Source organism: Vidua chalybeata, chromosome 5 (genome assembly GCF_026979565.1).
Source record: "Vidua chalybeata isolate OUT-0048 chromosome 5, bVidCha1 merged haplotype, whole genome shotgun sequence".
Classification (NCBI taxonomy): Eukaryota; Metazoa; Chordata; class Aves; order Passeriformes; family Viduidae; genus Vidua; species Vidua chalybeata.
The window spans coordinates 19,049,916-19,064,724 of record NC_071534.1 but is presented as its reverse complement, the minus strand read 5'-3'; the positions used below and the strand labels follow the sequence as shown (position 1 = coordinate 19,064,724).

The following is a 14,809-nucleotide window of genomic DNA, read 5'->3' as shown; positions in this document are numbered from 1 at the left end:
TTTTTTCCCCCAGAGTCAAACTGACGACATTCCAGGCAGTAAGATGGACTTGTCTGTAGGTGCGTATATTTTAATTGCAGTGCATTTGAAGTGTGAGATCACATGTAGTATTGTTATGAGGATGACATGCTGTACTCTGGAAGGGTTTGATTCTTAGTTTTAACACTCCTCACAATATAAGGGTAGAGTAAAAAGCATCTTCCATCTTGTCTGTAAGCTTTGACTCTGGTGTGCAAGATTGGGATGTATACCTGTATACCTGTTCATAGCAGAGCTATAACTGTTTTAATATTTTAATCTTTTAAGTTTGTATTCATTGTTATCGTTTCAACAAAGTGAAAATCTTTTTCATTTGGTGGTAGAGTACTGTTTTCCCTCCTGCCAGTAGGACATCCCATTTACTACAGCTTCATGGAGGTGATGTGAGGGGAAAAAAATTACCCTCTATCATTGATTTTTTCAGTTGCATGCCTCAAGTTATCACAAATTACTTTTCAGTAGAACTAGATTTTATGTTCTGGATAGCTTCACTACAATTGTTACACAGCTTAAGCATCGTGGGCTGTGTGGTACCAAAGGTAGAACTGTGGTAGTCAAGACTTACTTGCATCTAATACCTGGTGTGAATTTGGTATTCTAATACAACCCAGACAGTTTCAATGTCTCTCAGCTTAGAATCCATTGCATTCTTAAATTTCTATCACACTTCATAAAGGATTCAGTTGTTCATTTTTCCCAAAATTGCTGTCTTCCTCTGAAGTAATTAAGGATCTCAGTAAGAGATGAGAAGAATGTTTATTTATATGGTATGATACAGTTTTTTGAAAGGGTAACAGTTTTTTGATTTCTCCAGTTTGACCTCATGCATCCTCCCTAGAATTCAGGCTCTGATTGTATCATGCTTCTCTAAAGAATGTCTAGGTGGAGATCAGTCACCATCATGGGTGTTCAGTTCTCACCTGCCTTCAGATGCTGCTGGTAAAAAACACATCTAAGCATATACAAATGAAGAGGATGGTAGCCTGGATTATGTTGATTATAGCTCTCTTAGTTTCTTATCTCCAAATTAAGGATCCTTTGGAACTTTCAAGGACCCTAAGACCATCAGAGCTTCTGAGGTGACTGCTGCTCAGAATATCCTGTGAAAGGGTGCAGAAAGGCTGCATCTTTTACCTTGATATGTTGTGCTTCTTTAAGTTTAGTGTGCCCGTTAATGGTGGCATCCCTTGATCTTAGGTAGGGCCATTTATTATGGCTTGTATTCTGTTTCAAAGGCTGAGAATGTAACAGATCTTCATAGGTTTTTTTTGTTACTTCTGTATTTAGCAGTTTTGCTCTTGTTGCTTATGGCATTTGTTTGTGAAATGGCATTTGGAAAGCTAAAAGCTGTTTTGCTCAGTCCAGGCCTACTTCTAAACTTTAAAAGTTGGACTGACTTATGAGGTAGGCTTGTTCTTCAACTGGTTTTCACTCAAGATTACAACATAGCATGTTTTTCTGACAGATAACTGCCAATATGATGTTTTCCTGGTTTATGGATAAATGCACAGAGTTAAATCTGTGCTTGGAGACCACATATGTCAAAGAAAACTTTGGCTTTGGTATGTTTGGAGCGCCTTGGCTCTGATCATTATGCACTGTCAGTAATTCTTACTACATTGGTCTCAGTCTCCTTGTTTTAAAAGCATGTTCCCTTTATTTCAAGTGCTAGAGTAATACTTTTATTTACTGACCAAGATAGAAAAGAGATGGATCAATGATGTACTTCTTTTCTTCTTCTGTCAAATCTCTTTAATGGATATCTTGTCTACTTTGAAAATAGGATAGAACTTCTCTTTTCCCCATTGAAATAGCTCCTATTCTGAAAGTTCTGAGATATAAAGCTTGCTACAGTAAAGTAGCTTGTCAGAACCACTTAATATTTTGTATTTTCTTTTCCCCTGTTTGACCATCACTTTCGTATATTTTAAAATACATTAGTTAAAACCTCTGCAGATCAGGGAATTCTCAAATCACCTGTAAATACTGAGAAATTAATTAAAAATTTATATTTCTAAGTTACATTACAATGTAATTTGTGCAGCTGGTTATTGTAAGTTACAAAGCTGTAACTTATGTAGCATTCAGAAGAAACACCTCAATATCTAAGTGCATGTTGTTGCTCAGTAGACTTGGATGATGTAAATTTATGGTAAAGGTATAAAATCAGTATCTTTAAAATGTTTTTGTGGTCAAGAAGAAAATGTTTCAAATGGCTTTCTTGATTTGGGTTACCCCACTGGGTGTATCTATTTTCACCATGTTAAGTCTCTTTTTGGCAACTGTTTTGGGTAACTTTACTCAGCAGCAGTTTGTGTCTCCTACTTCCCAGTGCAGGATCATATTATATAATTCTGCATTGAATTCAGATTTCTTCTCCTCCTTCTAGCTCTGTGCATGTGTTGTGAAAGATGTACTTCCTATTTTTTTCCCATACTAGGGAGTGAATGTCATCTTCCAAGTCCTTGTTTGATTTTGCATTTTTCACAGTGTTTTTTTCAACTCTTAATAGTGGGAAAAATCCAAGAAATGATAGGGTCTTTTTTATGAAGACGGAGTAACTTTTAGCCTGTTCTATGTTTCTGCATGTAGAGAATTCAGGGCTTCGTATTTATTCATACACAAGTGTTTTTGCCTATTGTAGAGGGTAATTCAAACTTTTCACATTTTGGCAGTTGCTCTGTACTACATAAGGTAAAGCTATTCTTTAGCTCCCTCCATTATTTACAGCTTTAGTTCACAAGTTCAAAAGACAAGACTCACATGACATGTTTCAAGACATGTTTCAAGGTTGCATTAGAATTTTCTATGAATGGGATAAAGGAATGCAATCATTTCTCTGTGAGGCCTTGTTTATACTGAAGTTTAAGCAGCTGCCTCAGCACTAAGTGACATGCAAATCTGTGCTTCAGGCCTTCAGAGGTGCTCTTTTAATGCTCTGTGTATTTTACAAGGCATCATTCAGTAATGTTTGAGGAGTTGATTGGATCATTAGGATAACCGAGACAGGAAGGGTGTTTCTGTGGCTTAGTCATCTTGTGTTGGCATTGACCCAGTTTCATTTCAGACAGTGATGCAAGTATGCCTTGCTTTCAGTTTCTTTTCAAGCAACTAATGGCCAGGGCTTCCTGTGTAGAATTAAAGCACATGATCCTTTTAGTAGCACATTGCTGGCATTGTGTGCAGTGGTGTGATGTAGGTATGACAGCACCTAGCTGTTCGTGACACTTTGTGAGTGCTTTTGCAGAGCCAGTTGTAGCTTTCAGGATATGACAAGCTCATCCAGGTCAGTATGACTCCAGTTACAAGCTAAGATATGTAGGTGATTTGTCAACTGTCTTGTGATAAATGATGTTGAAGGCACCTGAGAGGATGAAGCTGGATCAGCTTTGAAAGCTGTGGAGGTAAGAAAAACCCATGCAATTAGTGGTCAGTTTCATAGCTTCTTGGCAGTAGCTTCGCTGTGAATATTAATAGATTGGGATTGGACATTAGGAAGAGATGCTGGATTTGAGAAGCTTTTTTGAAGAACACTGTCTTGAAGGTGTTAAAGTGATTAGCTGTCTGCTCTGATAAAGGTTTAGTGTTTTGTCAGTGGTAAGGTAAGTTATCTATCACCAACTTCCTTTGGAAAAGTCATAGATTTTCTTGTTAATTGTGCTGACGTGTTTTTAAAATGATCCTTGGAAAGACCATCTGTGCTACTAACTAAACAGTATTCGTTAAAAATACCAGTAAAGCTCATTTCTATCACATCAGTATTTTAAAATGAACATGTTTTCCATCTACTTCAACATAGCAATATGCATCTGATAGCTTACAGGTGTCACATCTGACCAAAAAGATTGTTCCTTGGCAACAGTTCAGTGTGTAAGGTGGAAAACTTCTTCCAGTCAGCTCTTTGGCTGTTGATAAAGCTTTTAGAGAAAGTTGATGTCTTGTTCACTGTGTATGTTTGAATTTGGTCATCTGCTATTGACATTTCATACTTCACCAGGTTACTGACTAAACAATAGCAGGAGACTTTAGATGTTGTTTGAGAAGTGTCTGTTACTGATTGTGTTATTGTGTACAGGCTGAGGGAGATTGGTTGTCTATCTGGAGTTACAATATACCAGTTGATGTCTTGTGTTAAAGAATTAAGTTCATGTAACTTAATTGTAGGACAATCTTGACCAAATTACGTGCATGTGACCAAATATTTCAAATGATCTCAAATAATTTCTCAATGTCAAACCCAGCAGAAGCTAAGCAGAATATATGCAGAACTTAAATAATGGTCTTTCTACATACTGAATCCCAGAAAATTACAGTGCAGGTTTTGGGAGACATAGAGAACTAGGTATTAATTAATGTAATTAGTTTAAATGTTTGTGTTTATATCTCTACATAAATTGTGATAAATACTTCACATTAAACTCTATAAAGTAAATTGGCATGTTCGGTGTTAAATGAAACTTCTTGTATTTATTTTTCAACACTTTTAATACCGATTGTATTTGTGCTAAATTATAAGACAGATGTAAGTAATACCCTGATCTTAAAGATTATTTCTTTGGCTGTGAACCTGCTGTCAGGAAAATGGTAGAGATTATTTGCACTAATTTCTCTTTTTTTTACAGGTGGTCTCCCAGATAAGAAGTTTGAGGTAGATAAACGAGCTGTGAATCTCGGGGATTTTAATGACATGATGAGAAAGGATCGATCTGGGTTCCGTCCACCTAATTCCAAAGACATGGGAACCACAGACAGTGGGCCTTATTTTGAGAAGGTGAGAGAAATATCTTTAGATAAATTAATATCAACCTCTATATTCAAGATCCCAGTTTTTACCCTAGTTCTCTGCAGGTGCTAAAAATTTAATAACCCTGAATGAGCTCAGTAGTAAAAGGTGTGGGGTAGTTTTATTGGTAGAAGAAATGTATGTATAAAACAGGTGTCAGGTGTGCCTGGACAAAATTGGTGAGAGCGAGGCTTTTTATTCTAGAATAGACTGGTTTTGATGTAGACAAATTCCTTTCTTTTTTCTTGGAAAGGTAAACTACTGGTAGCAATAAAATTTGTTATAGGTTTCATCATGGTGATTCTTTTGGCTACTAACTACAGTCATCTACTGTAAAAAAAAAAAAAACTGGTTGACATCTAAGTAAATATAAGTAATCACAGTCTTCTAAATTTTTTTCTTCTTTCATGTCTGGCATTTATTGGAAATACCCCTTCTAAATTCCACAACCCCTTATGCTGTATGTCCGTGTACTGTAAGCTTCTGTACGACATCTGTTTCTTTGTGACATCTGTTGTATGTTATGACAGTGTTTCTTTCATATTCTTGCCTATTTTAAACAGAAGCTTTCACTGTTATTATCAAATATTAATTGCTTCACATTATGAATTGGAGAGTGTCCAGTAGATGCAGAATGCTCTAGGGCTGTTTTGGGTTTTTTTAGATACAGTTTATCACATGTAAAATGGAAAACAAATTTGGTTTAAAAATTCTGAAGGCGTGTTAACTGTCTAGGAATTTAACTCCTCCATTTTGGTATAACAAGGCAAAAAGCAGTTTTGTCAACTCCCTCTGGTGGCATAATTAATAAATACCATGAGCAAAGCTACTGCCTTTCCTAACAAATTATGCTGGTAGGTGTGTGCTAACATTAGGAATTCATTCAAGATTTGTTTGCTTGTGTAGTGGTAATAGCCACTATCAGAAACTTAATTTCACGAGAGTTCAAAATGTATTCTTAAAAAGAAAACTTAAGAGTATCTCCTTGGACCAAAATCTTAATTGTCAAGTGACTGTTTGAATCAGAAGTTTTGTCCTTGTAACTGCTATTACAAATTAACTTTGCTTCTTCCTAGTCACTCACCGTCCCTCTTTCTCTCTTCTTGCATTCTGTTGCTTCACTAACCAACTCCTGCTGTTGGCTAACTGCTGCTTCAGCTGACTTTGCCTTTCTCCAATCAAGATGGGTGCCTTGGGGATGAGGCTCCCTGCTCTCCCTTCTCCCCTTCTCCCAGCTACAAGCTGTCTCCCTCTGGTTCCACACTATCCAACGTCGGCCTTGGGGCAATCGGCTCAGGGCTCAGTCCCCAAAACTTCGCTGCTAGACAAGTAAGCAGGCCACCTTATAAGATGCATTGTTACAAGGCTGCAACCTGGGCATAATCCTAGTTAGTTGGTTGCTTGCATTTGTTTTTCTGCTGAATAGATTAAAATTGTTAATGGAAATTTCAGCTGTCTCAGGCCATCGCGAATCAGTCCACTTTGGTTCCTAGCATCAGAACATACTCTGTCTGGTTTTGTTGGCCTCTTCCTAAATCACAGTGCAATGTGGCGCAAAGCAGGCAGATGTGCTTTTCAGAAGTGGTGAAGTCAGTAGTATCCTTCATTTTAATTGCTGGCTTAACACCCAGTTAGAGGCTGTTAATTTGCCTCATCAAACCCAACACTGAAGTTTTTCAGACTCCACTCAAAGACCTTGTATGTAGAAATGTGCCTGTAAAAAGTTGCAGTGATTTAGCATGGTGCCTGTTCCCTTCCTCACACTTCAAAGTAAGGATTGATTTAGTAGCCTTTAAAAATTCTTGAAGTAGCAATATTTTTACGTACCGGGAAATGGTGCAGAAGTAATAGTGATTAACTGTAGTTCGGGAGAATTTCTGGCTATTATGTTCCGCATTATTCTAGAAGAAATATTTTAGGAATACTAGGAAATGAAAGAATAGTACCTAATTATTGCAGCTGGTCTAGCTTATGTAGTCATATGCCTAACATGATGGTGTTTCTTTGTGTTGTCTTTCTGTTTCTATGTGACACAGTGTTGAACATCAGATTAAGTCCAAAATTTGCAGGCATGTTGTTAATCTCAGTGTGTAGAACTCTTGTTATAGAGAGGAGTTATAGAGAGAGCTGAAAGTGTAACTGCAGCTTCAAGGCTTCTCAAAAATTTTAATGTGTAGTTGAATCCTGCTGACTCTTTCCAGAATAAAACCTCCTGTCTTTTGGGGTTTTTTGTCTTCCCGCATGCTTAGGAGTTGCTTCTGAAGGAGAGGATACTTTAAGTGGTGGGGGATGCAGGTGAATGAGGCAATCCATAGTGCTGCCAGTGTAGAAGCAGGAGGAGAGATTTGTGTTTGAGCAAAAGGATAGCAGAGGATGCACAGTATTAATGGTAGGAGTATTATGCACAGTGTTATGATAGGATTTAAGAAATCCTGGTATATAAGGGAAGGAAAGGTTTTAGTGAAGGCCTGCACAATCTCAGTTTGGAATAATGATGGATTTATGTTGGGTACAGCAATGCTAGCATGGGCAGACAGAATAGGGAGTGATGGGTGAAGAGTGGGAAATACATTCTTTAGAACCCCAGGTATCTGAGGATCACAGACACCCTGATAGACAGCAGGAGATGGGAGGGTCTTGAAACTGAAAAGACAAATTCATGGCACATAAGGATGCTTTGGAGTATAAGCTTCAGCTTTTAGAAGCAAGAGAGTGTAGCTTAGTTAGTGTCAGAGACTGTTGATAACATTTCTTGCTTTTTTTGAAAAATAGTACCAAAAAAAGTCTGCTCAAGAGGCTAAAATCATGAAACATAATCACAAATTTTCTTGGGTCTTGTTCATGCATTAGGGTTTATTACAGAAGTTGCTTATAAATCAGTAAATGCTTCTCATTAAAAAACTCAAGTAGCAAGTATTCTTGTGTTAGAAAATAAATCACTTGAAAAAAACCATACAACTCTTTCTCACTTGAAAATTTTCTTCAAATTTAGTGGGAGAAAAGGGGAAGGAAAATACCCAAATCCAGAATGTTGAAGTTTTCATGGCTGAAGGGAAATCTTTAAAATTAGAATTCTAAAATATTATTAGTTAATAAAAGGCCTACAGAGAAAAAAAAATAGCTTTGTGAGTGATACCTCAGCAACCTGGAAACAGGTACTCAGGAAAAGTACCTGTCTTCTCTAAAATGGGGGACCAGAATTCTTGTTGACAGTCTTACCATACTTTTAAGCCAATGGAATGGAGTTTTTAGTTTGTTGTTTGTACTCCAAGTTTCCATTTCCCGATATGTAAAGTGCAGAATATTAAAACATTAGATTTGTCATATCTTGAAGTAAGTAGATAAGCATGACCCTTCAGTGTTAGAGGAGAAACAACCTGCTTCTCAAATATGTAGTACAGTGGCTTTAACCCAGGTAGAATATTACTGATTTTAGCCAAACATCTGTAATTCTGAGGGAACTCTGTTTAAGTCAGTAACTTGGCTCATTGTTACTGATATGTAGTTATTAGCATAGAAATCCATTATCCTGCAAGATTCATCTTCTCACTACTGCTTTAATTTTATAGGGTGGCAATCATGGTTTGTTTGGAAACAGCACAGCACAATCGAGGGGCATGCACACACCAGTGCAGCCACTAAATCCTTCCCCCAATATCCGGGCGCAAGTGCCTCCCCAATTCCTTTCTCCCCAGGTAAGGAATTTATAGCAACTGATTACTTGTAAAAGTAGAGCTACAGCCTTTAGAGCACATCATTGAGGTTACTTATAGACCTGTCTTGGTCTCAATTTGATGTTAAGAAATTGAAAAATTAAATAAGATAAAAACATTAAAATTCATAGGAAAAGTACTTAAAATTCAGTGCAGAAGCATTAGCATTCTGTCTTATTCCAAGGCAGTTGATGGTAAATGCTCGCTACCAGTATTTTTAAACCTCGAAAGTGAATTTGGCAATCTTATGTCTTATATAGGCTTTTGCAAAGTATTTTAAAAAGAACAAATAAACGTGAAAGCTTAAAGTGTTTCTGAAGTGTGACAGGTTGCTTAATTTTTTTAAGTAGTCTTGTCCTGTGCTTCCTGTCCCCCCCAAAAGAGAGGTTTGATGAAGGGGCTACATGTTACATTTATATTGCAGAGCTTAATCTTAAGACCTCAGGTTCTCCAAATGTACAAGTTTACCTTTTGCTTTGGACTTGATGAACAGTTCTTGAGATTGTCTTGAATTGTACTTGTGTAGCTCTCCAGTAATGCAGGGAAAAATGGGGGGATTCTTCTCCATCTACTCCTGTCTTTTACTGTATCTTACTCAATGTACAAAGAGATTAACTCTTTCTGTGAGGCACTGTTTCTTTGCTCCAGTGACTGCCTGAATGCCTTTCTTTTCCCTTGTCAAGCAGTACATTTTTAATGTGATAATGCAGTACTGTGATTACTGGTTAGCTGCATATATACCAGCATTTAAATTTAGTAGAATCTCTAGCACTTTACTGGTTGGGGGAATAACCTTTGTGTGTGTGTCTGCATCTGCACATGTAATACTGTTTACTGTCAATCAAGTGAGGTATTCACTTTGCCCAAGTTATAGACTATGCATGTTTAAATGTGATGTGTTAATAAATCTGTAATGTCTTTCCCAGAACACCACTGAAGATTAGTGTCATACTTGTTCCTGTACAGAAATACTTGTACTTCATAATCTTTTCCTCCAAGCAGTACGTTCAGGATATGTTACTGGTTTCCATGCAGGTTTCGGCCTCCATGCTCAAACAGTTTCCTAACAGTGGCTTGAATCCTGGTCTTTTCAATATGGGCCCCCAGCTTTCTCCACAACAGATTGCCATGCTGAGCCAGCTTCCACAGATTCCCCAGTTTCAATTAGTAAGTAGCTGTAATCTTGTGAGACAAGACAGTTTACAAATTGTCTGCTGAAAGAGTTTTCTTTTTATGCTTATTCTAATTCTGTTTTGTTCTACTGATGTTATTTTGTACAAGTATTCCCTCTTTGCTCTATGGGGTAATAAAGTCCTGATAGAAGGCAGCAGATAAACCAAATAGGCCCATGTAATTATTGTGGATTACAGTGTGTTAGTAATGACTCCAAGCCACATTTTTCTACAGAAAGCAGTTGTTTGTTGATTTTTCATGAAGTTTTCTTCAGACTTATAGTCATAGTGATAGTAATAAAGCAGGTACGAGTAATTCTGTTGCACAGTGTTAAATTAGAAACTCTTTAAGATTTAAGTGAAGGATGTAGTATTCTTCTAATGCATTCATTGTCATTTTATTTGAGTGAGTGGAATGAGAAACAGTTTACCTAAGTTCTGAGCAAAGCGTTTGCTAGTGAATAGCTCCTGGCAATTATATTTCACTTGATGAGCTCAATATTTTCACTCTTCCCATCCCCCCGATCTTGTAGGCTTGTCAGCTCCTCCTGCAGCAGCAGCAGCAGCAGCAACAGCTGTTACAGAGCCAGAGAAAGTTATCTCAAGCTGTGCGACAACAGCAGGAGCAACAGGTGTGTGGCACTGCTTTTGTCAATCATATGAAGTATGAAGTTTGCTGGGGAAATGCAGTCTGCAGTAAGAGATGGTGCTGGCTTCAGTAACATCATCTGCTCTCTTCACATTGCACTTTATGGAGAGCAGGGTCTTTTGTATCTCCTCTAATTCACTGTTTCTTCGTGTTTACTGGAATTTGCATTGCAGTATAGCATAGATGAAGCAGTTTTTTCTTTCATTTGCAGATTGCTCGTATGGTGAGTGCCCTCCAACAGCAGCAGCAGAGGCAGCCTGGCATGAAGCATTCGCCATCCCACCCTGTTGGGCCTAAGCCACATTTAGACAGCATGGTACCAAATCCTTTGAATGTGGGTCTCTCAGATTTACAGACCAAAGGGCAGATACCTGGATACGGTTCAGGTGGTAAGTACTTTGTGGAAGTAGGTTTGGTGCATTGCCTGTAGCTTCCCTATTATTAATATGGTAAATGTGTTTAGTCACTTATGTCTGGGTCCAGAAATGAGTAATTTATGTAAAAGCATTAGAGCAGAGGTTATGACAAGTGTCAACTTTGAATCAAATTGCATTATTTTTCATTGCATGGGAAGAAGACAAACCTAAGAAGAAAGAATATCATGGCATACTGACATAACACACTTATTTGGAAGATGCCCCTTGAACATAACTTTTGCTGTTGCTGATTTCTTTTTCCCATCTTTTTCTTATGATTGAGTTTTATTTTGTTTGTTTGTTTCACAGGCTTTGGCTCAAGTGGCATGGATTATGGCATGGTGGGAGGGAAAGAGGCTGGAACAGAATCCCGCTTTAAGCAGTGGACTATGATGGAAGGGCTGCCCTCTGTGGCTTCACAAGATGCCAATATGCACAAAAATGGTGAGAGGGAGAATTTTGGGAATACCCTTGTAGGATCATCTTGCCAGAGGTGAAATAGTTTAGATGAAACTGTCTTGCCTCACCAGTATGCATTTTAAATATTTTTGTGTTAATATATCATACTCCTGAAGATCCCAACCTTTCCTGAGTGTAAATGTATGTTTTTAATGCTGCAGGTGCAATAGTGCCCCCTGGAAAGGCTCGCGGAGGATCGCCCTACAACCAGTTTGACATAATCCAGGGCGACCCGCTCAGCAGCCATACAGGCCCTGCTGGTGATAGTTGGTTACCTGCCAAATCTCCACCAACAAACAAAATTGGAAGTAAATCCAGCAATGCCAGCTGGCCTCCAGGTATTACATAATGGCAGGGGTTGTGTCATTGCTTTAGGATAGATGTGCTGGACCTTTCCTCATCATACTTACTTAAATAACAATTGCAAAGAAAACACTTGGGTGGCTTGGCCTATCTTGGTTTTGAAATTTCGCTCACATGAAAGTAGAACATAAATGCTGAATTTCCAGTAAAAAATGCTGGGCTAAATATGAACTAACTTCTGAATTGTCTTGAGTAGTCTTTGGTTTTTGTTAAGTGAACTCATATCTTCTTACATTTACAGAAAATTTAGTGAAAAGGTAAAATATACACCACCATCTCCCTTCTTTGTACAGATTCCTTATTTGTGCTGTGTTAGACTGATGCAGTGAAAAATTATTGATAGGGTGGAATCAGAAAGAAAAAGATGTGAAGTAGGGGTTTTTGTGATGGTGGGAACACCACGCTGTTGTGGTTCACTTTTGTTCATGTCGCGTAAAGGGTAGAAGAGTGTTGCAATGCTTCAGTTATGCTCAGGAATCTTGTGCCTTGGTTAGAAGTCTCTTGATTTTGGGGTAACATGCTGGTGCTCATTTAAGTTTTCTGGTTTCACTTGCAGAATTTTATGTTTCTGCTAGAAAACTCTCTAGGAAAAGTACATATATATTTGAATACACGCATAATTTTCTATATAAAACATTTGTGTAAACAGAGTGCTGTCCTTGAAGTTGCACAGATTAATCACCAATGCTGTTCAGCAAATAGTGGGTGCTGCGATTTTTCTCTTGTCTGGAAGACAATTGCAATCCAGGAAAACATTACTAACTGCAAACCCTCTACTATGTATCCTCTCAAGCACAAAAAAGTAAAAGTCCAGGTACATCTCTTGGGTAAAGCAGTAGCACAGACCTTGCATAAGAAAGTTAGGAATCTATGTGACAGATGCAACTGCAGGAAATCTAGAAAATGTAGTTGAAGATTATTGAGGGAAGCCCTCAGTGTCTAACTCCAGCAAGAAAACATCTTCTGATGAGCTAACAGAGCTAAAGAATTAGTTACCTCAAAAACATCTGCACATCCACAAATTTTCATACTGCTCACTGCATTCCGTACAGGTATGTTTGTGTTACACTTCTGTCAGCCTGGTTGTTAAGTATGGAGCTTTTTGAACTGGAGTTGCTGTTCATAATGCCAGAAATGCAATCTTTTATCAGATTTCACTCTCAGACTCATTGTTGCTGAACTTGTTTCCTTAGTCACCATTCCACTGTATTATACTGAGAAACACAGTACTGCCTGGAATAGACACATGAGGATCAGCTCTGCCATGTTTCCAAGTTTTGGAGCAGCCACTGGCTTTGGCAAGGTTCTTGGTGCCAAAACTGTTACCGAAGTTAAAAGTTTGATGGCTACTCTTTGCCCCTTGTTGATACCGTAAAGCTTCCCTAGTGATATCTGATAGTCCCATTGTCAGTGATAAGTAAAATTTTTTGTTGCTGACTGCCTCACCACTGTGAGAGGATAAGTGAAGTTCACAAGTTTGGAACATAAAATTTCACTGAGATCCTCAGTACCATCCGTCATTTCTTGTGTGAGTAGCCCAAGACTATGATTGCAGCCCTCATGTAACAGATCCTGGGTTTTGGCAGGTGGCATTTATTCAGTTATTGCTATTCCACTCTAAAGAGATCCATAGGCTGCTGGGACAAGTTACTGTTCCATGACCATCAGCCACTTGAGCTGTCTCATAGTCTAACTTGTGGGCTTCATTGACAAGGAAAACTGAAATCAAGATCTACTTTATCAATACAACACCCCTGATGAAGAATGAAGACCTAAAACGGCTTTACACTCTAGGTTTTTCTCTACAAGCTTGTAGATGAGGTCCTCTCGCAGTTCCTGGCATGGAGATAGAATTCTTCCTCCCAGTGCTGGAAAAAAAAGTTGTTAACAAAAATGAGTTTACAAGAGAAACCCTCTTGAAATAGGTGCATTTTTCCTTTGAATGAAAACAGTGGTCACTCAGCATTCATCCTGACTACACCTTTCGCATTTTCCTCCTAAATGCTATCTGCTGCAGAAATTCTGCCATTCAAGAGAGCAGTATTGTTCAGCACAAAGATAAATGAAGTGGTGCCCAATCAAACTGATATCACAGCTGGAGGTGAGAGCAAGTTTTGCTGCATTGGTGAGAGCTATGTCGTTTGGTTATGTTGCACAGACTTGCATACTTAGGTCATACTTAGACTGTAATTTTCCCATTCAAGATCAGTCATACTTCAGGCAAACTGGCCTTGATGTGTCTGTCATGGTTTTCACAATAATCCTACGTTTGAACTTTTTGAGAGGACCTTTCAAATCTCTGTGGAGAAATGCATTTCATGTCTTCTTTACTGCCTAGAAATAAAAGAGCATGTCTGTAAACAAGAATTGGTGAATGTGCATGGTAATGACTATCTGCCCCAAAGGAGAGTTTGGAAATTTGTCATGCTCAAGGAAATGCTTTTCCAGACCAGGGTCTCATTGATAAGTGAATGTGTTCATAAACAATAATACCCTTGGATCCTTGGAGCCTTGTTTGTATATTCATTAACCTTCTGATTAGAGCTTTCTGTGCACTTAATTTTCAGTCTCAAATTCTCAGAATCTTTGCAAATAGAAGAGTTGGACATCCTTTTTTTTTTTCTCCAAACAAGTTCTAATTTCCAGGTTCTAACTTGTGTTCATGGATTCTTTGTCTCAGAGCAGAGAAGATATTTTGAGTAGACCCAAGAGCTGTATTGCTTCTTCCTTAACAAAAGGGAGGTCCTGCTTGTCAGTGGATGGCAGTGTTTTGGAAGTAGCTGAGCAGAGTCCTTCCATGATGCAGTGCTGATTGCTCATAAAGTGTGGATACCTGGATTATTTTGTTGAGTTACTAAAGATGGGGAGATGTAACTTTTGTTTATAAAATCATTAAGGCAGGGAACAAGATAAATGCAGAATTGTAATTCCGTGACTCCTGCAATGCTAGAACCGTGGTACAAATGCTGGAATTAAGAGAATATAAATTTTAAATAGATGGGAGCTTTTTTTTCCATCAGGAGTGGTGAACTTTCAGGTTGTATTGCTTTCACAGCTTTTTGAGACAGATGATACTAGCCCGTTGAAACAGTGATTGGATAAAATTATGGAAAAACAATTTCACAAGCTGGTGCTAGCAGATAGAGGGTATTTCTGCCATCGAAGTTAGGACAACTCTGGGTACTGGGAGATTGTGAGGCTGGTAGTCCACAGAT

The 14,809-nt window shown here is 38.3% G+C and overlaps 1 protein-coding gene across 15 annotated transcripts in view; it reads left to right on the top strand.

Annotated features, from left to right (window-relative positions):
- Positions 1–14,809, top strand: part of TNRC6B (trinucleotide repeat containing adaptor 6B) — a 118,075-nt gene that overhangs the window by 96,739 nt on the left and 6,527 nt on the right. For 11 of the 15 annotated variants that reach the window (XM_053941990.1, XM_053941993.1, XM_053941989.1 and 8 more), the window contains 10 exons: positions 14–59; positions 4,662–4,810; positions 5,981–6,151; positions 8,392–8,517; positions 9,571–9,702; positions 10,241–10,339; positions 10,568–10,745; positions 11,082–11,216; positions 11,393–11,569; positions 13,612–13,695. In XM_053941990.1, the coding sequence (XP_053797965.1) occupies positions 14–59; positions 4,662–4,810; positions 5,981–6,151; positions 8,392–8,517; positions 9,571–9,702; positions 10,241–10,339; positions 10,568–10,745; positions 11,082–11,216; positions 11,393–11,569; positions 13,612–13,695 (1,297 nt within the window). The remainder of the gene's footprint in view (positions 1–13; positions 60–4,661; positions 4,811–5,980; positions 6,152–8,391; positions 8,518–9,570; positions 9,703–10,240; positions 10,340–10,567; positions 10,746–11,081; positions 11,217–11,392; positions 11,570–13,611; positions 13,696–14,809) is intronic. The other 4 variants (XM_053941995.1, XM_053941992.1, XM_053942001.1 and 1 more) reach the window with 4 other exon arrangements.